We start from the raw sequence: 22,503 nt of genomic DNA, 5'->3' as shown, positions 1-22,503 counted from the left end.
AGCTAATGTGTATTCAGGTAATGACCTTGTTCCTATATGGAAGTCTCAGTTAATCCTGCCTCCACCATACTCTCAGGCAGTACTTTCCAGAGCTTATTCACTCGTATTAAAATATTTTTCCTTCTGTCATCATTACTCTTTTTGTAAACTATTTTAAACCTGTGCCCTCAGCTTCTCGAAGCTTCCACCAACGGGGACAAGTTCTCCCCCTCTACTCCGTCCAAATCCCTCATGATCTTAAACACCTCTATCAAATCTCCTCTCAACTTTCTCTCTTCTCCAAGGCAAACAGTCCCAACTTCTCCAAGCTTTCTATGCAACTGAATCTCCTCAACCTTGGGACCATCCTCATGAATCTTTTCTGCACTCTCTCCATTGCTATCACATTCAGGTGCCCAGAACTGTTTGCAATACTCCACTTGAGACCAAATCAGTGTTTGGTGCAGGTTTAACATAACTTTTTGTACTCTGTGTCCCTATTAATAAAGTCCAGTCTGCTGTATATTTAATGAACAACTCTCTCAATCTGTCCTGCCATCTACAATGATTCATGTACATGTACCCTTTATTTTACATTGGGCTAAATCTTATCAAAAAAACAGCAAAGTGCTGTTTCTGGCACTTTCTCTCCAGATCTGCCACTCTGCCAATAAGAATCATGCCATTACACAGAGGGAGCATAGCCTCAATACACCAGCAAAACTCAACTGCACAGAGACTCTTTAAAGGGCATCTCGATCATAACTGGGAGAAAACCTTCCTCCCACTCCACCATGGAGGTCTCAGGGAAACCACTCCCCACCCCAATCATTGGCCCCTCCTCTCCAACAACACCACCCCTCCCCCCGACCCCCCACAGTCTGAGCCAGCACCCACCATCTCCACACCCCCAGTGACCATCATCAGCAGCCCCAGCTCCTCCATTCACTCCCAGCCACCACCACATCTATATGAATTCACCACCACCATCAGGCTCCCACTGGAGCCCATCCCTTGGCACAGGTTGGCAATGTCAGGTCGACATGGGCAAGTTTTCATATCGCCTGCCAATTTTGAAACTATGCCCTGTACACCATGGTCTAGATCATTAATATAAATCAGGAGGAGTAGGGTCCTAACACTAATCTCTGGGGAACTTCGCAATTATCCCTCCTCCAAGATGGAAAACAACCATTCACCAGTACTGTTTCCAGTCACTCCATCTATTTTTTTTATCCTCATTGCTATTGTTCCTTTTATTCCATGGACCCCAATTTTGCTCATAAGTCTATCGTGTGACACTTTATTGAATGGTTTTGGAATGTATACTACATCAACAGAATTACCCTTGGCAACCAAAAGAGAAAATGCTGAAAAATCTCAGCCAGTCTGGCAGCATCCGTAAGGAGAGAAAAGAGCTGATGTTTTGAGTCCAGGTGACCCTTTGTCAAAGCTAAATGGCATAGAAAGTGAGAGGTATTTAAACTGCAGGGGGAGGGAATGAAAGATGAGTCATAGCCACAGAAACCAGGGGAAAAGGCTGCTAATAGCTGTCCATGGAGAGACTAAAGGGTGTGTACCCATGTCAACCCTCTGTTCCTCACCAAAAAAACATCACAAATCCATGCCGGTTCTTCATGATTTACCTGCATTTAGATGAGCGAGTATTAATTTTCTCTTGGATTGTCATGTCTAAAAGATTTCCCATCTGAAACTGACTAGTGGGGTCATCTTCACATCCCTTTTTTAAACAAGTCTATTAACATTTGCAATTCTTTCGTCTTCTGGAACCATCCCCAAATCTAAGGAAGGTTGGAAAACAATGGCTAGTGCCTCCACGATTCCCACTCTCACTTCCTTCAGTTCCCTTGGGTGCATCTCATCCAATCTTGGTGCTTTATTAACTTGTAAGTACACACAGCTTATCTAATACCTCCTCATCAATTTTAAATCCTTCAAGTGTCTGAAATACCTCCTCTTTCACCATGACCTGGACAGTATCTTCTTCCTTGATACCGAAATTATAGAGAATGAGAGGAGAGAAGAGTAATGGAGAGACACAAACTAGCAAGACACACAGGGGTGGTAATGTCAACCTGTGAATATCCCTGAATCTTAAAAATGCACTGTCCTAAAATTCCCTGGCAATGTATTTTTTCACAAACTGTTTGCAGACAAAGAGGCGTGACTCTGATACAATTTAAACAACCATTTTAAAGTCATACATTTTTTGCCTTATTTCAATGACATATTTTATTACTTGTAGCCAAAAACTTACAGAATTTTGCTCAGCAGAGGTGTGGAGCTGGTTGAAGCACTGAACTGTTTCTGCTGACCGGCTTGGAGACTGAGAGATGAAAGATTGCAACACAGCAGTGCCATCACTGGTGGCTGGGTGTAATTACAGCATGACTAGTTTACATAGGCAGATCCCATTATAAATGTGGAGGCTGGAATTGCTATCGGAAGAAAAAAGTGATACCGGAAGCATGACAGAACTGTGGCAGCAAAAAATAAGTTTTATAGGCAGAAAGTGCACAGAGATATAACGTCTTTAATAATATATGGCAGATGTTTATTGGTGTAAGCTGTAAGTTCTTGCAAAGGACAGCTCTTAATGGCACATGTGAACAACAGCAGGTTGAGGATTCATTCTCTGCCAATTTATTTCCTGTCAAGGATTGACAGCATGGTGTACCGGAGCAGGTGAGAAGAAATACATGCAATGTGTGCGCTTGGATTAAGGCAAGACATTAGCAGCTTTGTTCTTTGTTTATGCCATGCTTACGGATAGAAAGTATATGCGATAGCCTTTCAATGCTCTTTAAAGGGATAAGCTCAGACCCCAGCGTGCAGGCGATTTCTCTGCAGAATACCCTCTAAGCAGGTATCAGGATTACCTCTCGGAGCTTGGCAAGCTTCTGCATCTTCGGTTGAGCGGGGAGGTCCTTGCAGCTGGATGGCTTTAGTTGACTGGAGTCAAACACGTCGTTGAATCCAAATCTCTCCGTCGCCTTGGGGGGTGAGTTTGAGGGCAGGCTTAGTTCCTCATCGACCTCCAGGCATTCCCAGGAGACGGCACGCAAAAGAGGCTGTGAACTAAACGACTTGATTTCGGCCCTGCAGGGCATTCTGGGGCGTGAGGCGGCCTGCTCGCTGCTTTCGGTGACTGGCTTCAAAACGGTTAATTTAGACACCAGAACCTGAGGAGACCTTAAAGAAAACTCCCTCGACTCGGGAGCTCCCTGCTTTGTAGGACTACCCAACTCACCTTCCCCATTGGTATCTGTGTTGGGGCCTGCTTTGACGTGGTCGCCCTTGTCCAATGATTTAGATTCTCTGCCAGTTCCCAGGAAATCAGGGGCATTCAGTTGGTCTGATGCCTCCAAAAGCTTTGTGGGAAGAGTGACTTGTGAGGCCATTGCGGCTGGAGATAACTTCCTGGCTTCCACAGGCTTTCTGGTCGGAGATACTTTTCTTGCGTGGTTCTGGTATGATGGTTTAGGATTAAAAAGAAAGCCGGTCAGAAAACGAGGTGGCTCACAAAGTCGTAATTAAATGATCCATATTATAAGAGGACTAACCTCAGAATGTAGTTGAATGTCTTGTTCTCTTATGCCAGGCACTTCCAAAAGCTATAAGTGAATGACATCTTATATCACCAAAACAAGGCAAGGTTACTGTGACACCGAGGTTGTATGTAGAAAGTACAAAGTCCCTGATACAGCATGTTCCAAGCAACCTGCCATCTTTATGCTACGACAGTTCAGAACTGATTAAGGTTCACAACATAATTAATATTATTTGCAGTTTGCACTGGAATTGAGGGATCTGTCCAATAAACACAGCTTAGCTCATTCTAGCCTCGTAACCAATAGAAACTGTTGATAACATAACACGCTGCAGTAAGAATTAATTTAAACTTCCTTGCCACGGTGACCCTGTTATCCATGCTGAAAATAGAGGAGACTTTGCCAATGATTTCTATTATTTTTCTTACTGTTGTTTCTTTACGCCAGTTTGTTCTGTTCTACGTCTGCTTTTGACCTCTAACCTTCATTTGGAATGATAGTTTTAGCTTCACCAACTCCTCTGTAATCATACCGCATAGAAAATGGCCATTCTGGGCTGTTGTGCCCATGCCAACACTTCGTAAGAGGTATCCAATTAGCCCTACCACTGCTGCCCTTTCCCCATTGCCCAGCCCGCCAATTGTAGCAGGCGGGATAGAAAACCTGGTGGACCGTGCAAAGGTCCATTGACCTCGGGTGGGAACTTCCAGCCTTGGGGCAAATGCGGCAGGAAAATTCTGCCCTCCGTGTCTGTCCAAAACGGAAGATGATTTCCCATCTGGAACTTCTTCTGGACAAAACACAGGGAGAAGCTTGCCAAGTGTTACGCAAGCCATTTCTCACCACTGATTTCCAATATTGCTTTTCTACAACTGTCCCTCCCCTGAATACAATTGGAGCCATGGTCAATGCTCAAAGTATTCCTCTCCTGCTCCTCCGATGTTGTGACAGTGCTTCCCCTCACACTTCCCTGGCGTGCATTCCCAACATAGAGTCATAGAGATTTACAGCATGGAAACAGGCCCTTCGACCCAACTTGTCCATGCCATTCTTTTTTTTAACCCCTAAGCTAGTCCCAGTTGCCCTCATTTGGCCCACATCCTTCTATACCCGCTTTACCCATGTAACCGTCTAAACGCTTTTAAGACAAAATTGTAACCGCCTCTACTACTGCCTCTGGCAGCTTGTTCCAGACACTCACTGCCCTCTGTGTGAAAAAATTGCCCCTCTGGACCCTTTTGTATCTCCCCCCTCTCACCTTAAACCTACGCCCTCTAGTTTTAAGGCTCTCTTACCTTTGGGAAAAGCTATCAATTATCTAGCTGATCTGTGCCCCTCATTATTTTATAGACCTCTATAAGATCACCCCTCAGCCTCCTACGCCCCAGAGTAAAAAGTCTCAGTCTATCCATGTTGAAATAAAAGGCTTGTGCATGATTATACTGCAGCTCATACTTTCACAACACCTCTGAGATGTACATATCTTATCCTCCCTGCCATTCTTTTCCATGGACATTCAATGAGGTTTTAAATTCTAAGTCTTGCGAGTCACATAATCACTAATCCCTGATTTAACCCACAATTATGGTGACATACTGCCAGATGAGCCTTCACCTTGTATTGCCAGTAGAGAAAATTTCAAATCCTTACGATGGAATGATACAGCAACAAAGGAAGCCATTCGGCCCATCAAATCTGCACTGGCTCTTTGAAAATACAATACAATTAATCCCACTCTGTACTTGTTTCTTCATAGCCTGACAAATACCTTTACTTCAATTCCCTTTTGAAATTTATTGTTGAGTTTACTTGCACTGTCCTTTCAATAAGTGGTCTCACAACACCAGGTTAAAGTCCAATATGCTTATCTGGACTCACGAGCTTTTGGAGTGCTGCCCCTTCAACAGGTGAGTGAAGAGTTGGGTTCACAAACACGGCATATATAAGCAGAGACACAATTGCAAGATGACTACAGATTAGTATGTGAAGAATGGCTGAAATGCGAGACTTTACAGGTAATCAAGTCTTTACAGGTACAGTGTGAGTGGAGAGAGGGATAATCACAGATTAAAGAGGTGTGAATTGTCTCAAACCAGGGCAGTTAGCAGGATTTTGCAAAACCAGCCAGTATCCTGGGAGGTGGGTGTGAGCAGAGGGGAGGTGGGTGTGAGCGGAGGGGAGGTGGGTGTGAGCGGAGGAGAGGTGGGTGTGAGCGGAGGGGAGGTGGGTGTGAGCGGAGGGGAGGTGGGTGTGAGCAGAGGGGAGGTGGGTGTGAGCAGAGGGGAGGTGGGTGTGAGCGGAGGGGAGGTGGGTGTGAGCAGAGGGGAGGTGGGTGTGAGCGGAGGGGAGGTGGGTGTGAGCGGAGGGGAGGTGGGTATGAGTGGGAGGGGTTCAGTGTGAATGGGAGGAGGTAAGTGTGAGTGGAAGATGGTGAGTGTGAGCAGGAGGGGGAGTGAGTGAGAGCAGAAGGAGGGAGAATGAGAGCAGGAGGTGGTGACTGTGAGTGGGAGGTGGTGAGTGTGAGCGGGGGGGGGGTGAGTGAGAGCAGGAACGGGAGTGGGAGGTGAGTGTGAACAGGGGCAGAAGGTGAGAGTGAGCAGGAGGGGGGTTGAGTGTGAGCAGGGGGTGAGTGTGAACGATGGGAGGTGAATGTGAGCAGGAGGAGCGAGTGTTAGCAGTAGTGGGAGGTGAGTATGAGCAGGAGGCGAGGGTGTGAGGGATGAGTGTGAGCAGGGAGTGGGGGGGGAAATGTGAGCGGGAGGTGGAGGGGGTGAGTGTGAGCAGGAGGAGTGAGTGTGAGCAGTAGTGGGAGGTGAGTATGAGCAGGAGGTGAGGGTGTGAGGGATGAATGTGAGCAGGAGGGGGGATGAGTGTGAGCAGTGGGGGATGAGTGTGAGCAGGAAGTGGGGGGGGAAGTGTGAGCGGGAGGTGGAAGGGGTGAGTGTGAGCAGGAGGAGCGAGTGTGAGCAGTAGCGGGAGGTAAGTGTGGGCGGGAGGAAGGGTGACTAAGAGCAGGAGCGGGAGTGGGAGGTGAGTGTGAATGGGAGCAGGGGGCGAGCGTGAGCAGGAGGGGGGTGAGTGTGAGCGGTGGGGGGTGAGTGTGAGTGGTGGGGGGTGAGTGTGAGCAGTGGGGGGTGAGTGTGAGCAGGGGGGTGAGTGTGAGTGGTGGGGGGTGAGTGTGAGTGGTGGGGGGTGAGTGTGAGCAGGGGGGTGAGTATGAGCGGTGGGGGGTGAGTGTGAGCAGGGGGGTGAGTATGAGTGGTGGGGGGTGAGTGTGAGCGGTGGGGGGTGAGTGTGAGCAGGGGGGTGAGTATGAGTGGTGGGGGGTGAGTGTGAGCAGTGGGGGTGTATGTAAGCAGGGGGAGTGAGAGTGTGAGCAGTGGGGGGTGAGTGTCAGCAGGAGGTGAGAGTGGGTGGTGAGTGTGAGTGTATCCGCCTCGGGACTGGAAGTAGATGGATAAGAATAAGCAATTCCTACACTATTGTGACCCAATCAGACCCAAACATTTCTCACAACAGCGCATAAACAGAAAAAGCAAAGATAAAGTTAGCAATGGAAGTTGTTATTAGACATGACAGACACACTGTGACCGAGCTGAATTAATAACTGGAAGGTGTGCTTATTTGATTCTGAAGAATACAATCACCCCAAATTGTAAAGATATTTGAAAGTTCAAATAAAAATAGTTTCACCTTAAGTATCTATCGTCAGGAGGGAGAAATGTTAAAATGTCCAACAGGTGTGAAATAGCGACGATGCTAAATGCTAAATCAACTCCCCCACTTTAAACAGATCACTTTAGTAATGGGGTTGTCCTAAATACAGAGGGATGCTGACGTCACTGGGTTGTACTGGTTAACATGATGTGGGTATGCCGGCGTTGGACTGGGGTAAACACAGTAAAAAGTCTGACAACACCAGGTTTAAGTCCAACCGATTTATTTGATAGTAAATTCACTAGCTTTCGGGGTTTCTCCCTTCGTCAGGTGAATGATGAAGGGAGAAACCCCAAAAGTTGTGATTTTACTATCAAATAAATCAGTTGGACTTAAACTTGGTGTTGTCAGACTTCTTATTGTACTAGTTAAAACAGTCATATTTCACTCATTTTTAAAATCCTTTCTCAGGGGTTACGGGCTTCTTTGGCAAGGCCAGAATTTGTTACTCATCTCCAATTGCCCCTGAGCTGAGGCTGGCTTTCTGGACCATATCAGGGGGCAGTTAAGAGTCAACCATATGGCTGCAGGCCTGGAGTCACCTATAGACCAGGTAAAGATGGCAGATTTCCTTCCCTAGGCAGCATCAGTCGGGTAGTTTTACAGTTGCCGTTACTGAGACTGGAGGTTAATTTTCAGTGTAAATTCCACCAGTTGTTCTGGTGGGATTTGAAACTCTGCTCCGGGAAGAAGCGGGGGGGTGGGGTGGGCACTAGCTTGAGCTTTTGGATGACTAGCCTGCTCTGACATTACCAAGAGACCAGCATCTCCCCTGGTTGTTCCTGGCTGTGCGAAGATGATGAGGATCGCTGTGTACGCTGCAGAAAGCCATATCTAATTGATGTTTATCTGCCAAAGTTATTATTCTGTACTCATCTCCGGGTCAAAGGTGAAGCCCAATGTTAGATTTACGTTCTGGTTAATTCCAAGAAAAACAGCTCATGAACTGGTAGAAACTATGACAGCTATTAGTTAACAAGAGAAGAATTCAGTACTGCATATTCCCAGCCACACCAGCATCCACCCCCACCACCCCCACCCAGCTCCCAAGAGATCCGTACATTCCAAATGCAGACTTTTTACCTTCATGTCTTTGTCCCTGTTGGCTGATGAAGGATGTTTCTCCCCTGCTTGAGTTGAAGGCACGGCGGTTGTCCCCATACAGTTTGCCGTGGGTGGATCGGAACCTAGTGGCAGAATCATTACAGTGTTTACAATTAGCGGGTGTGGTTCAAACTTTCGACGTGCAGGCCAAAGCCCTTCTCCCCTAGAAAGGCATTGAAAAAAAAGACTGAGGGACTTGCATTTCTATAGCGCCATCCACAGCCTTAAGATGCATTCCCCCCACCCCCGACAAAACCTTTCACTGATAATTAAGTACTTTTGAAATGTCGTAATGTAGGGAATGCAGTGCTCAAACTACACACAGTGAATGCTTACAAACACCAATGTGTCTGATGACCAGATGATCTGTTCTATAATATTAGTTGAGGGGTATATAATGAGTAGGGGAGCTGTGCCTGGGATCATTATAATGATCCCAAGGTGCCAGGCACAGCTCCCCTACTCTTCTTCAAAATAGTCATGGGATCTTACAATAACTTCACAAGTCATAGAATCATAGAAACCCTACAGTGCAGAAGAAGACCATTCAGTCCATCAGTGTGCACTAACAACAATCCCACCAAGGCCCTATCCCCGCAACCCCACATATTTACTCTGCTAATGACTCTAACCTACGCATCTCCCCGGGACACTAAGGGGCAATTTAGCATGGCTACCGAACCCGTGCATCTTTGGACTGTGGGAGGAAACTGAAGCACCTGGAGGAAACCCACGCAGACATTGGGAGGACATGCGAACTCCACACAGACAGTGACCCAAGCTGGGAAATTGAACCCAGGTCCCTGGAGCTGTGAGGCAGCAGTGCTAACCACTGTGCCATTGTGCCGTCAGCTGTGAAGGAACAGTGTGTTATTCCACAAAATAAAGTAAAGCAAAACCACAAACCTGTGGCGAACACAAACAGATCCTAACCAGGACGATATTCTAATAGACCCACTCAGGGGCTTGCTTTATATAGGGCTCGGTATGTGAGCTCGACGTGATTAATTACCAATCCCCAGGGAGCTCATATTCTACGAGTTCTACATGGAAGTCAATCAATGATTCCAAGTGCAAGTCCCAGGGGTTATCCCAGAGCTTTTAGATCTACTTTCAGGGGAAAACACGACCATGGTTTATGCTCTCATTCAGTGGAAGACACTTGCATATGGAATACGTTGATTGAGATATCAGTCTAGATGATGTGCACAATTACAGCTCATACTTCATGTTCCAGGTAAAATAGTGCCATCACTTTTTCCTTTAATTTATTCACTCTTAGGATGTGGGCTATGCTGGCAGTGCATTCATTGCCCATCTCTAATTTCTCTTGAGGAGGTGGTGGTAAACCATCTCCTTAACCACTGCAGACTATCTGATGTAGATACATCCACGGTGTTGTTAGCATTTGGGTTTTGAAGTGCAACCAGCCTGATTGACACCTCTGGCTTTCCATCATCATGTGACCATGCCATGAGGTTGATCCTGGAAGCAAGCATCTTAAGATCAATTCAATAAAGACCTTTCATTGAGAATACACTGATGTCCTTATATAGAAAACATGGTGTACTGAAGTGAAGAAAATTTAGATTCTTGAACCCTGGAACTGAAAGAGAGAACCCAAAAACTCAGAAAGGTCCAAAAAGAACAAAGGAAAATGGGCAAATGAAACACAGCTCAGAAGACACACAAAAATACAAATCTTCAGGTTAATAGAATGACTGGGTGACTTAGTGAATAAACTTGAACCGATAAGAATAGTCTTGCTTTGAACACCAGTGGGGAAGGTCTGCTAAATCAAACTGGTGAGCAAAAAAAAGACCGAGGTTTTGAAAGCTTTCAACGCACATTTTAAACCCCGAGTGAATGTTACATATGAAAGGTATGTTTTCAACACTGGAGTTCAGAATGAAAATGAATGGTGTGTCAGGGCAAATGCTTCCTGCAGGACCATGTGAATGTGAACAGCTAAAAGATGGTCTGGTTTAAGATAGATTGCTCTTAGGCATGAGAGACCCCTCAGTGACTACAAGCCTACTACAAGATGAAAAAGAATAAAGAACAAAAAAAAGTACAGCACAGTGACAGGCCCTTTAACGCTCCAAGCCTGTGCTGACCATGATGCCCTAACTAAACTAAAAAAGCTTTTGCTCTTACTCAGTCCACATCCCTCTATTCTTTCCCTATTCGTGTACCTACCCAGTGGCCTCTTAAATGTTGCTAATGGGCCTGTTTCCACCACCTCCTCTGGCACCGCATTCCAGGCATCCACCACTCTTTGTCTGAAAAACATCTGCCTCAAATCTCCCTTAAACTTACCCCCTCTCACTTTGAACCTGTGCCTCCTTGTAATTGACAATTCCACCATGGGGAAAAGCCTCTGACTATCCAAAAAGTACAAGCTGTCCCTAAAGGGAGCGATTGACCTGTTTTAAAATGCAGAAATTGTGACCTCTGACCAAACAAACTTGAAGGGACAATGCAAAGGTACCAGGAGGAAGAATGATCTACAATTCCACAGCTGGCAACTCAATGTGGGAGTTGAAAAAACCCAATCAGTTATGCAGGCTCAACCATATGTATATATGTTCAACCAATGGAGCTGCTCCTTTATAGAAATTGAGTGGTCAAGGAGAAGGGATCTCAACAACTGTTATGAATACAATTCCAGATGTCCACCTGTCCCCAGTAACCGCAGTGGAACAACAGTCACCACGGCATTGACATTCTCCAGACAAGGGACATCACCTAGAGATACAGCCAATGTCAACATGCATGTGGGCCATTAAGACTGTGACAGGTAGAACACACATTTGTTAATGCATGAGAACTGTGGGTGTTCAGTGTGTAACTTAGGTAACCCACAGGATGCAAACGCCTATCTTGTTTGCTAGGAAAAAGGGGATGTTTGTACTTTTTGTTTGAGATTAAAAAGGGACCTTTGGGTTTAGAATGTAAGTAGTTTGACTGACACCACTGGCTTTCTGTAGTCCTGTGATTATGCCATGAGGATACCTCTGAAAGTAGACCTCTTAAGAACAATTCAACAAAAACTTCTCCCTGAGAACATACTAATGAAGACTGCTGTCCTTATACTTGAAACAATTAGGGAGGGAGTTCTGGGATTATGACCCAGCAACAGCGAACAAGCAGTGATATATTTCCAAGTCAATGTTGTCTGACTTGAAGTGGAACTTACGGGTAGTGGTGTGTCAATTGCCCATTTCTTCTTAGTGGTAGAGATTAGAAGTTTGGACGTACATCCAATACGTTCTCAAGGGCAATCAGTGATGAGCAATAATTGCTGGCCTGGTCAGTAATGCTCCCATCAAATGGACAAATTAAAAAAATGTTGAATGGAGATACCCTATGCTGGAGAACAAGTCGTTGAAGAAGGGGCCGTGGACTAAGAACTGGAAATTGAGATTAGGCTCCTTGTTGGGCTGGCATTGGTCTCTCTCTTTCCTGTAATTTTCTATGATTCTATGAAGGGGGTGAGAAAATATAAGCAAAACTGGCACACCTTGAAATCTATTGCTGTTCTAAATAAACTTCACTCCCTCAATAACAGACGCAGTGATACTGAACACCTACCAATCTGTGGGGATATGGTCACAGAGTTACTTCTGGAGAGGTTCGGGGAAGCGTTTGGAGTCCGCGATGGAGTGAGTGCTGCAATTAATAAAAGGAGAAACATCAAGCAGAAACGCCATGGGCAAGATTAAGAATTCACCAGACAAGGTCAGAAATCAGAAACAGGTATTTACTAACTCTTTAACAAAGGGAGCGTCTGCAACTGGTTAGTGAGGCCTGCAAATCTTACTGTGTTTGTGATTAACTCCTTTCTACTAACAATTTGTATTGTACTGAGGCCAAGTAATTTGTTGCAGAGATACAGATCAGCCAAAATCTGATTGAATGGCACAACCAGTTTGAGGGGCTTCTCCTGTTCCTCGGTTCTCAACATTGGAGAGACGTCAGCGGGAATATTGCAAGTTAACTTTTGACATATTTCCCAACCTCAGGCAAATGTTCAAAGGTTTATCCCTGCTCAATGCTGCCGGGATTCTGTTCTGTCGCCCACAAAAGACTTACATTTCCGTAGTGCCTTACACAATCTCAGCATGTCCCAAAGCACTCCACAGCCAATGAAGTGCTTCCGAATTGTGGGAGTGGGGAATGCTGTGGCCAATTTGTACACAGCAAGATCCCACAAACAGCAACACACATGACCAGATAGTCTCTTTTAGGTTCTAGTAGAAAGATCATCCACTTTAAATATTAACTCTGTTTCTTGTTTCAACTTGAAGTTTTATTTATTTGTCACAAGTAGACTAGTATCAATACCGCAATGATGTTCCTGTGAAAATCTCCTAGTTGCCACACTCCGAAGCTGTTCAGGTACACTAAGGGAGAATTTAGCATGGCCAATGCACCTAACTAGCATGTTTTTCAGACTGTGGGAGGAAACTGGAGCACCTGGAGAACGCGCAGACTCCACACAGACAGTGACCCAAGTTGGGAACTGAATCTGGGTCCCTGGCGCTGTGAGGCAGCAGTGTTAACCACTGTGTCACCGTGCCACCCCACAGATGGTGTCTGACCTGCTGAGCATTTCCAACATTTTCTGTTTGTGTTTAATCTGTTTTCGCTATTGGCTAACTTTTGCCAGGACACAAGGGAGAACTCTCCTTGAAATAATGTGGTGGGATCTCTTATGCCCTGAGATGGCAAACGGGATCTCGATTTAATGTCACTTTCAAAAGATGGTCCCAGCAACTGTGCCACACTCCCTCAGTACTGCACATGGAATGTCAGCCTGGGCTTTTGTGCAGCAGGCTGTGGAATAAGACTTGAACCAGCAGCTTCTGAGGATGAGGGACCTGTTGTCCGAGACACAGCTCACACTTCTATTTCTCCGTGAGGTTTGCTTTTATGTGCCCTCACAGCCAATCTTCACACTGCCAACTTCCATAGGTGGAGCTCGTTCAGTGGCCCTCTGCAGCGACTGTACCTGCAGCAAACACCTGACAGGCATCACCAACTCCCTGGGTTTCCAACTATGGGTCTCAAAGTCCTTATCCACATCTCAGTGACTTCCTCCAGTTCACAACCCTTTGACATTTGACTATTTAATGCCCAATGTCTGGCCCAGAGGTGTTTGATGGGGCAGTGTGAACAGAATATGACTCTGTACTAACTCTGCACCTGGGACTGTTTGATGGGGACAAAATGGAGGGAAGTTTATTTTGATTCTAACGGGTGCTGCTCCTGTCCTGGGAGTGAGTGACTGTGGTCACTTGAACAAGACAAGAATGAGCTCCATCTATGGAAGCTGGCAGTGTCGAGATTGGCTGTGAGGGCATACAAAATGAATCTCATGGAGAAGCGGAAATGTGAGCTGTGTCCCAGAGAACAGGTCCCTCATCCTCAGAAATTGCTGGTTCAAGTCTTATTCCAGAGTCTGCAGCACAAAAGCCCAGGCTGACCCTCCAAGTGCAGTACTGAGGGAGTGTTGCACAGTTGCCGGGGCCAGCAGCTACGTAGAGCTCAGTTTACCTGGCGGAGAATTGGAAGGGCTAGTTCTGGAGAGACGGCATCGACGTGTGAGAAACCTCTCACTGATCTTCTTCGCTTCCTCCAAAAGCTCGGCATTTTTCTTCTTATCCTCGTCTGAAAGCTGCACGTCTGGCAACTCGTCATTGATCAGGTCATAGACACGGCCATCACCGTCTAACAACAAGAACCATCAATCAGTAATTCAACCTTCATCATCAATAATGACGTGCATTTATATAGCACCTGTAACATGATGAAACGTTCCAAGCTGCTTCACAGGAGTATTACAAAACAAAACTACTCATTGAGCCACATAAGGCAATGAGATAAGTGGCCAAAAGCTTGGTCAAAGAGATAGGTTTTAACGAGAGCCTTAAATGAGGAAAGAGATTTCGAGAGGTTTTGGAGGGAACTCCAGACTTAAGGTTGGGAGAACAGAAAACAGGGCCACCAATGCTAGAGAGTTTGAAATCTAGGATGCTCAAGAGGTCTGAATCAGAGGAGTGCAGAGATCTCAGAGGTTGTGAGGCTGGAGGATATTACCAAGATGGTTGGGGGGGAGGGGGGGTGCAAGGCCGTGGAAGGATTTGCAAACAAGGATGAGTTCTTTTAAAATCGAGGCGTTGCTTGGTTGGGAGCCAACATCAGTCAGCGAGCACAGGGGTGACGGTGAATAGGACTCGCTGCAAGTCATGGACACCAGAGCATGGGATGCTTTTCAAGATTACAGAGGGCAGAAGGTGAGTGGTCAGCCAGGAGTGAATTAGAATAGTTGAGTCTGGAGATAATAATGGCGCGAATGAGGGTTTCAGCAGCAGATGAGCTCAGACAGGGGTGGAGTCAGGCACTGCTACATTGATATTTGATTGAAGCCTATCTTGGGGTCAAATACAACACCAAGGTTGCAAACGGCCTGGTTCAGCCGTCAATCTCTGGTCAATTGCATTGCTGAGGTTTGTTAATGACATGTCAATTACAATGTTTGTTAACCATGTTATGGAGATGCCAGCGTTGGATTGGGGTGGGCACAGTAAGAAGTCTCACAACACCAGGTTATAGTCCAATGTTGTGACACATCTCAATATTTGTTCAGAGAAACATGTGATAGGTATTAATTGTCTTTGAACACATATTAATAGGGGCTAGCCGATTCTGCATTGTAGGAGTTATCACTCGGGCACCGCGGGGACTGGGGTGTATTATTGACCCCTTTAATCACATTTTGATTTCATGTTTTAAGTTTCCTTTCTGCTTTTTTTTGTTTCAGGTGGTTCCTTTTCTTTGGGTGGCTGCCTTTCTCGCTTTGTCTCTGAGCTTGTTTAGTTTGGTTGGCATGAAAGAGAAATGCCTTCTAGGGGGAACTTCACGGTTCAAAAACAAGCGGCAACTTTCACCGGAATTCTACCGCCCCAACCGCCACAGAATCGGAGCAGGCGAGGGGCGGACAATAGAAATGTTTGTTGACTTTGGGCAGAATTTTCCAGTCTCGGGTCAAGCAAGGCTGTAAAATCCCGCCCAATTCCTTTGACTATTACGGGCACCCAGCATTAGGACCTTGGTAGCATGGCGGTGTTTTTCCTGAATTGGTAGTCCAGAGTTCTAAACTAATGTGAGTTCAAATCCCAGCATGGCACCAGGGAATTTAAATTAAATTTAAGTTTATTTATTAATGTCACAAGTAGGTTTACATCAACACTGCAATGAAGTCCCCGTGAAAATCCCCTAGTCGCCATGCTCCAGTGCCTGTTTGGGTACACTGAGGGAGAATTTAGCATGGCCAATGCACCTAACCAGCACGTCTTTCAGACTGTGAGAGGAAACTAGAGCACCTGGAGGAAACCCACACAGACACGGGGAGAACATGTAGGCTCCACACAGAGAGTGGCCCCAGCCAGGAATTGAACCCAGGTCCCTGGCGCTGTGAGACAGTAGTGCTACCATGTGCCACCATGCCGCCCAATTAGACTTCAGCTGTGGCTCAGTTGATACCATCCTTGCCTCTAACTCAAAAGGTTATGAGTTCAAGTCTCCCTTTAGGATTTGATCACAGAAATCAATGCAAATGCTCCAGTGTAGTCCAGAGGTGATGCACTCTCAGATGTGCTGTGTTTAGGCGGTCTTTAGACAAGCTGCCCCTATTCAGCAGCTGGTTGACCCTGAAAAGGGAGTATGGTTACTGTCTTCTGTGACCAGAGTTCTGCAGTAACTGGAGTGCATCATCAGCTCCAGAAACAATATTTTAAATTTAATAAATTTCCTTTTAATTTTTGTCTTTCTGTTACAGAGGAGAGGGGCACGTTGATTGGTGGTGTCTCAGAGAGGTATGTAAACCCTCTAGAACAAGTCATCATTACGAGAGAGGAAGTGTTAGGTGTGTTAAAAAGCATTAAGGTAGATAGATCCCCAGAGCCAGTTGGCATCTATCCCAAATTACTGAGGGAGACAAGAGAGGAAATTGCTGGGCCTCTAACAGAAATCCTTATTTCCTTATTGACCACAAGCGAAGTCCCAGAGGATTGGAGGATAGCAAATGTGGTTCCGTTATTTAAGAAGAACATAAGAACATAAGAAATAGGAGCAGGAGTAGGCCAACTAGCCCTTCGAGCCTGCCCCGCCATTCAATAAGATCATGGCTGATCTGTCGTGGCTCAGTTCCACATTCCCGCCCTCTCCCTATAACCCTTAAACCCCTCTCTCATCAAAAACCCATCAACCCGCGTCTTAAAAATATTTAGCGAGGCAGCCTCCACCACTTCAACGGGCAGAGAATTCCAGAGATTCACCACCCTTTGAGTGAAGAAGTTCCTCCTCAACTCAGTTCTAAACCGCCCCCCTTTATCTTGAGGCTGTGCCCTCTAGTCCTACTATCCTTTCTGAGCGGGAAGAGTCTCTCCACCTCTATCCTATCCATCCCATTCATCATCTTATACATCTCAATGAGATCTCCCCTCATTCTTCTAAACTCTAACGAATACGGGGTAGCAAGGATAACCCGAGTAATTACTATAGGTGAGTGAGCTTGACGTTATTGATTGTGAAATTGTTGGAGAAGATTTTTAGGGATAAGATCTATACACATTTGGAACTGAAAGTCTTATTACTGACAGACAGCATGGTTTTGTATGGGGGAGGGCATCACGCCTCACTAATTCGATTGAATGTTTTGAGGAGGCGACAAAAATGATTGACAAGAGAAGGGCTGTGGATGTTATCTACATGGATTTCAGTAGAGCGTTTGACAAGGTTCTTCATGGCAGGCAGGTGCAAAAGTTTAAATCACATGAGGTCAAGGGTCAATTAGCTAGATGGATTCAGAATTGGCTTGGCCACAGAGGGTAGTGGTGGAAGGGTGTTTTTCTGAATGGAGGTCTGTAATTAGTGGTGTTCTACAGGGATCAACGCTTGGACCTGTTGTTTGTAATATATATCAATAACTCGGAAGAAAATGTAGCTGGTCTGATTAGCAAATTTGCAGGTGATACTAAGATTGCTGGAGTTGTGGATAGTGATGAAGATTGTCAGAGAATAAAGCAGGATATAAATAGGCTGGAAAAATGTGTAGATAAATGGCAGATGGAAGTTAATCTGGATAAATGTAAGGTGATGCATTTTTGTAGATCCAGTTCAGGTGGGAGCTACAAAATAAATGGCAGAACTATCAGGAGCATTGACACAGAGATCTGGGAGTACAGATCCACAGATCCTTAAAAGTGGCAGCACAGATGGAAAAGATAGTGAAGAAAGCATGGCGTACGCCTGCCTCCGTCATCCAGAGCATGGAGTATAAAAGTTGGCCAATTATATTACAGTTATATAAGAACATAAGAAATAGGAGCAGGAGTAGGCCATCTAGCCCTTCGAGCCTGCCCCGCCATTCAATAAGATCATGGCTGATCTGTCGTGGCTCAGTTCCACATTCCCGCCCTCTCCCCATAACCCTTAATCCCCTCTCTTATCAAAAACCTATCAACCCGCATCTTAAAAATATTTAGCGAGGTAGCCTCCACCACTTCAACGGGCAGAGAATTCCAGAGATTCACCACCCTTTGAGTGAAGAAGTTCCTCCTCATCTCTGTTCTAAACCGCCCACCCTTTATCTTGAGGCTGTGCCCCCTAGTCCTACTGTCCTTTCTGAGCGGGAAGAGTCTCTCCACCTCTATCCTATCCATCCCATTCATCATCTTATATGTCTCAATGAGATCTCCCCTCATTCTTCTAAACTCTAACGAGTACAAGCCTAGTTTATTCAGCCTCTCCCCATAGCTCAACCCCCTCAACTCCGGTATCAGCCTAGTAAACCTCCTCTGCACTCCCTCCAAGGCCAAAATATCCTTGCGTAAGTGCGGCGACCAAAACTGCACACAGTACTCCAGCTGCGGCCTCACCAATGCCCTATACAGCTGCAGCAAGACCTCCCTACTTTTATATTCAATCCCCCTCGCTATGATGGCCAGCATCCCATTCGCCTTCCTGACCACCTGCTGCACTTGCAAGCTGGGTTTTTGCGACTCATGCACAAGGACCCCAAGGTCCCTCTGCACTGTCGCCTGCTGCAGTTTTTCGCCACGTAAGTAATAGTCCTTCCTACCATTATTCCTACCAAAGTGGACCACCTCACACTTGCCAACATTAAATTCCATTTGCCATTTCCTGGCCCATTCGCCCAGCCTATCTAGATCCTTCTGCAGACTCTCCACACCCGCCGCACAATTTGCCGTTCCACCAATCTTAGTGTCATCAGCAAATTTCGACATCATACACTCGGTTCCCTCCTCCAGATCATCTATATAAATGGTAAATAGCTGAGGCCCCAGCACCGACCCCTGGAGCACTCCACTAGTCACCAACCGCCAATCCGAATAGCACCCATTAACCCCCACTCTCTGCCTCCTATTTGACAACCAATCCTCTATCCACGCTAACACCCTACCCCCAACTCCATGCCCCCTTACCTTCTGCAATGAAAACATTGGTTAGGCCACATCTGGAATACTGTGATTGCCATATTTGGAATATTTTGGTCACCACACTACCGGAAGGATGTGGAGGCTTTGCAGGGAGTACAGAAAAGATGTTAAAAGCAAATTACTGCGGATGCTGGAATCTGAAACCAAAAGAGAAAATGCTGGAAAATCTCAGCAGGTCTGGCAGTATCTATAAGGATAGAAAAGAGCTGACATTCTGAGTCCAGATGACTATAAGGTTTGACAAAGGGTCATCTGGATTTGAAACATCAGCTCTTTTCTCTCCTTACAGATGCTGCCAGAGCGGCTGAGATTCTCCAGCATTTTCTCTTTTGGTTACAGTAAAGGTGTTGCCTGGTGTGGAGGGTATTAGATATGAGGAGAGATTGAATAAACTGGGATTGTTCTCTCTGGAAAGATGGAGGCTGAGGGGTGACCTGATAGAAGCTTATAATATTGTGAGGGGCATAGATAAGGTGGACAGTTGGAAACTTTTTCCCAGGGCAGGAATGACAACTACAAGGGGGCACAAGTTCAAGGTAAAGGTTGAGGGGGGAGAGGGGGGGAAGATTCAGTAAAGAAGTATGGGGGAAGTTTTTTACACAGAGGGTGGTGGGAGCCGGTAACACACTGCCAAGTGAGGTGGTTGAGGCAAACACATTAGCAACATTTAAGAATTATTTGGATAGACACATGAACAGACAGGGAATGGAGGGATACAGGCGGTTGGTTTAGGTAGGACAATATGATCAGAGCAGGCCTGGTGTGCTGTACTGTTCTTTGTTCTATCTAAAAGCCCCAAAACGCCTCTATTGTATCTGCCTGCACCACGACCCTTGGCAACGCATTTCAGACACCGACAACCCTGGGTAAAAAACTTATCCCTCACATCTCCTTTGAACTTTCCACCTCTCACCTTAAGTGCATGCCCCCTAGTATTAGATATTTCAATTCTGGGAAAAAGATTCTGACTGTCAATCCTATTCTTAACAACCCCAGTTGTTAGGAGTTTGTTTTACTGGTCGATAAAAGAGTCTATAGAAATGAGATAGCTGGGACACTGGGTTGAGTGGGAGGTGAGCTGTGAGACTGAACAAGTCAATGAATTCTCTCAACAAAGAGAGCATCCAACTGGCACCCAGCTGAATGGGTGAGACCCCCGTTCGCCCATTAAAACCCAGCCATTATTATTTGTGTGTCCCCGTTCAAATGATCATTGAAGGAATTGTTGTGAGTACGGGTAGCACAGTGGCACAGTGGTTAGCATTGCTGCTTCACAGTGCCAGGGACCCGGGTTCAATTCCAGCCTCGGGTCATTGTCTGTTTGGCATTGGCATGTTCTCCTGGTGTCTGCGTGGGTTTCCTCCTGGTGCTCGGGTTTCCTTCCACTGTCCAAAGATGTGCAGGTTAGGTTGATTGGCCATGCTAAGTTGCCCCTTAGTGTCAGGGGGATTTTCAAGGTAAATATGTGGGGTTACGGGAATAGAGCCAGGGTGCAATTGTTGTCTGTGTGGACTCAATGGGCTGAATGGTCTCCTCCTGCTCTGTGGGGATTCTATGATTAAAATCCTGATTGATATAATTTGTAAGTTAAAGATTGACTATCAAAATGAGTTAGAAAGTCAGACAATCAGAAGGAGAGTGAAATTGAGAGACAGATGGAACAACAGTAAAACAGGGAAGAGGATGTAGAGAATTAGTTTGTCAGAGAGACAAGATGGAAAGTGAAGAAAACACAAAATAGATACAGGGATGAAGGAGAAAGGAACAGAGACAGACAGAGATAGATAGAAAGAGACAGAGAGGAAGGGAAAAAGTTAGAGACACACAGATGAGAGACATAGGGTGAGAAAAAACTGAGAGACAGAAAGTGAGCCGGTTGCTGTATCAGTACGATAAAAACGAAGACAGAAAAAACAATTGCAACATTAATAACCGAAGCCAGTGAGCATGACGTGAAGACAGTCAGATCTCTGTGCTGAACAATATTTTACCAACAGAGGTTAGGGAACTTGTTGAGGACATGGAAGTTCTGGAGTTTCTGCTGGACCGTCGCTGGGTAGGACTGTGGGATCTGCAAAGAGCAAGAGAAAAGTTCAAACACAATTAGAAACTAAATGAATTCATGCCTGCATCAATTTTGTGTGTGAGTATGGTTTGTGTATATGTGCATGTTTTTGTATGAAAGTGAATGTTTGTGTGTGTGCATCTGTGTATGTTTATGTATTTTTGTGTGTCTGTGTATGTTTTGTATATGTGTGTATATGTTTGTGTGTATATGTTTTGCATATGTGTGTATATATGTTTGTGTATGTATGTTTTGTGTGTGCGTATGCTTTGTGTACATATATGTTTTGTGTGTGTGTGTATATATGCTTGTGTGTGTATTTCTCTATGTGTTTGTATGTGAGTATGTTTTGTGTGTGTATATATATGTTTGTGTGTGTACATATATATATGTTTGGGTGTATGAGTACATATGTTTGTGTGTGTGATCATATATGTTTGTGTACATATATGTTTGTGTGTGAGTATGTTTTGTGTGTGTGAGAGTATATTTTCATGAATGCCAGCTGTTTAATAATTTATTTTCATGTGTTTTTTGAGGTGGCAACATATGATTGAAAATAGATGAGCTGGTGATATGGCATGCAGAGACCTCCAGAAGAGTTTTGACAAAGTCCCGCATGAAAGACTGTTAATTGAGCCTGACATTGGGAATCTCATGTAAACTTTGCTATTGGATAAGAACACAGCTGGTGTTTGTTAAAGGAGTTGTGTAATAATGGTGGGAACCAATGGGGTCCCCAAGGACACAGTGCTGGGATCACAACTGTTTCTCAGTCTTTTTAATTACATGCATTCCCAATTTTGCTCAAAAATCTACATCGCGACAACAAATCTTTCCTGTGGCACTAAGGCCTTCAATATCTCTTCAAAGGACCAAAACAGCCATTTACAGAAAGTTTAAAGTTTATTTATTAGTGTCACAAGCAGGCTTATATTTACACTGCAGTGAAGTTACTGTGAAAATCCCCTAGTCGCCACACTCCAGTGCCTGTTCGGGTGCACTGAGGGAGAATTTAACATGGCCAATGCACCTAACCAGCACGTCTTTTGGACAGTGGGAGGAAACCGGAGCACGCGGAGGAAACCCATGCAGACACGGGGAGAATGTGCAGACTCTGCACAGACAGTGACCCAAGCTGGGAATCAAACCTGGGTCTCTGACGCTGTGAGGCAGCAGTGCTAACCACAGTGCCATCGTGCCACCTCTGCAATGCATTGCATCAGCACTGCAATTTTAAGATCCTAATGAGACAACTACCCTAGAGATTAATGCCTCACAGAAAGGTCTGGGGACAGCATCCTACGCAAAGGTAAACCAATTGCAGTTGTTTCGAAATTTGTATCCACAAAGCAATCCACTACCCCAACATCGAATGGAAACATGAATTTTAGGTTTTGGAATCATATGTTTTCACATCTAGCAATTTGAGAAAAGGTTTGTGGTAAAGACCGACCACAGGACACTGGAGATGATTTGGTGTAAACCATTAACCAGTGCACCACCAAGATTGCAATGTCCCTTGATAAAGATTCACAGT

At 45.4% G+C, this 22,503-nt stretch overlaps 1 protein-coding gene across 1 annotated transcript in view; it reads right to left on the bottom strand.

Annotated features, from left to right (window-relative positions):
• Positions 1-22,503, bottom strand: part of mrvi1 (murine retrovirus integration site 1 homolog) — a 127,073-nt gene that overhangs the window by 45,713 nt on the left and 58,857 nt on the right. The window contains exons 7-12 of the mRNA XM_080190082.1: positions 20,890-20,969; positions 13,932-14,105; positions 11,967-12,044; positions 8,352-8,455; positions 3,564-3,614; positions 2,880-3,467 (exon numbers count right to left, since the gene is read on the bottom strand). Of these exons, the coding sequence (XP_080046208.1) occupies positions 2,880-3,467; positions 3,564-3,614; positions 8,352-8,455; positions 11,967-12,044; positions 13,932-14,105; positions 20,890-20,969 (1,075 nt within the window). The remainder of the gene's footprint in view (positions 1-2,879; positions 3,468-3,563; positions 3,615-8,351; positions 8,456-11,966; positions 12,045-13,931; positions 14,106-20,889; positions 20,970-22,503) is intronic.

Source organism: Carcharhinus amblyrhynchos, chromosome 6 (assembly GCF_965287045.1).
Source record: "Carcharhinus amblyrhynchos chromosome 6, sCarAmb.v2.hapA, whole genome shotgun sequence".
In the NCBI taxonomy this organism is placed as follows: Eukaryota; Metazoa; Chordata; class Chondrichthyes; order Carcharhiniformes; family Carcharhinidae; genus Carcharhinus; species Carcharhinus amblyrhynchos.
The sequence above is the reverse complement of the archived record's forward strand: the minus strand, read 5'-3'. Positions and strand labels throughout refer to the sequence as shown.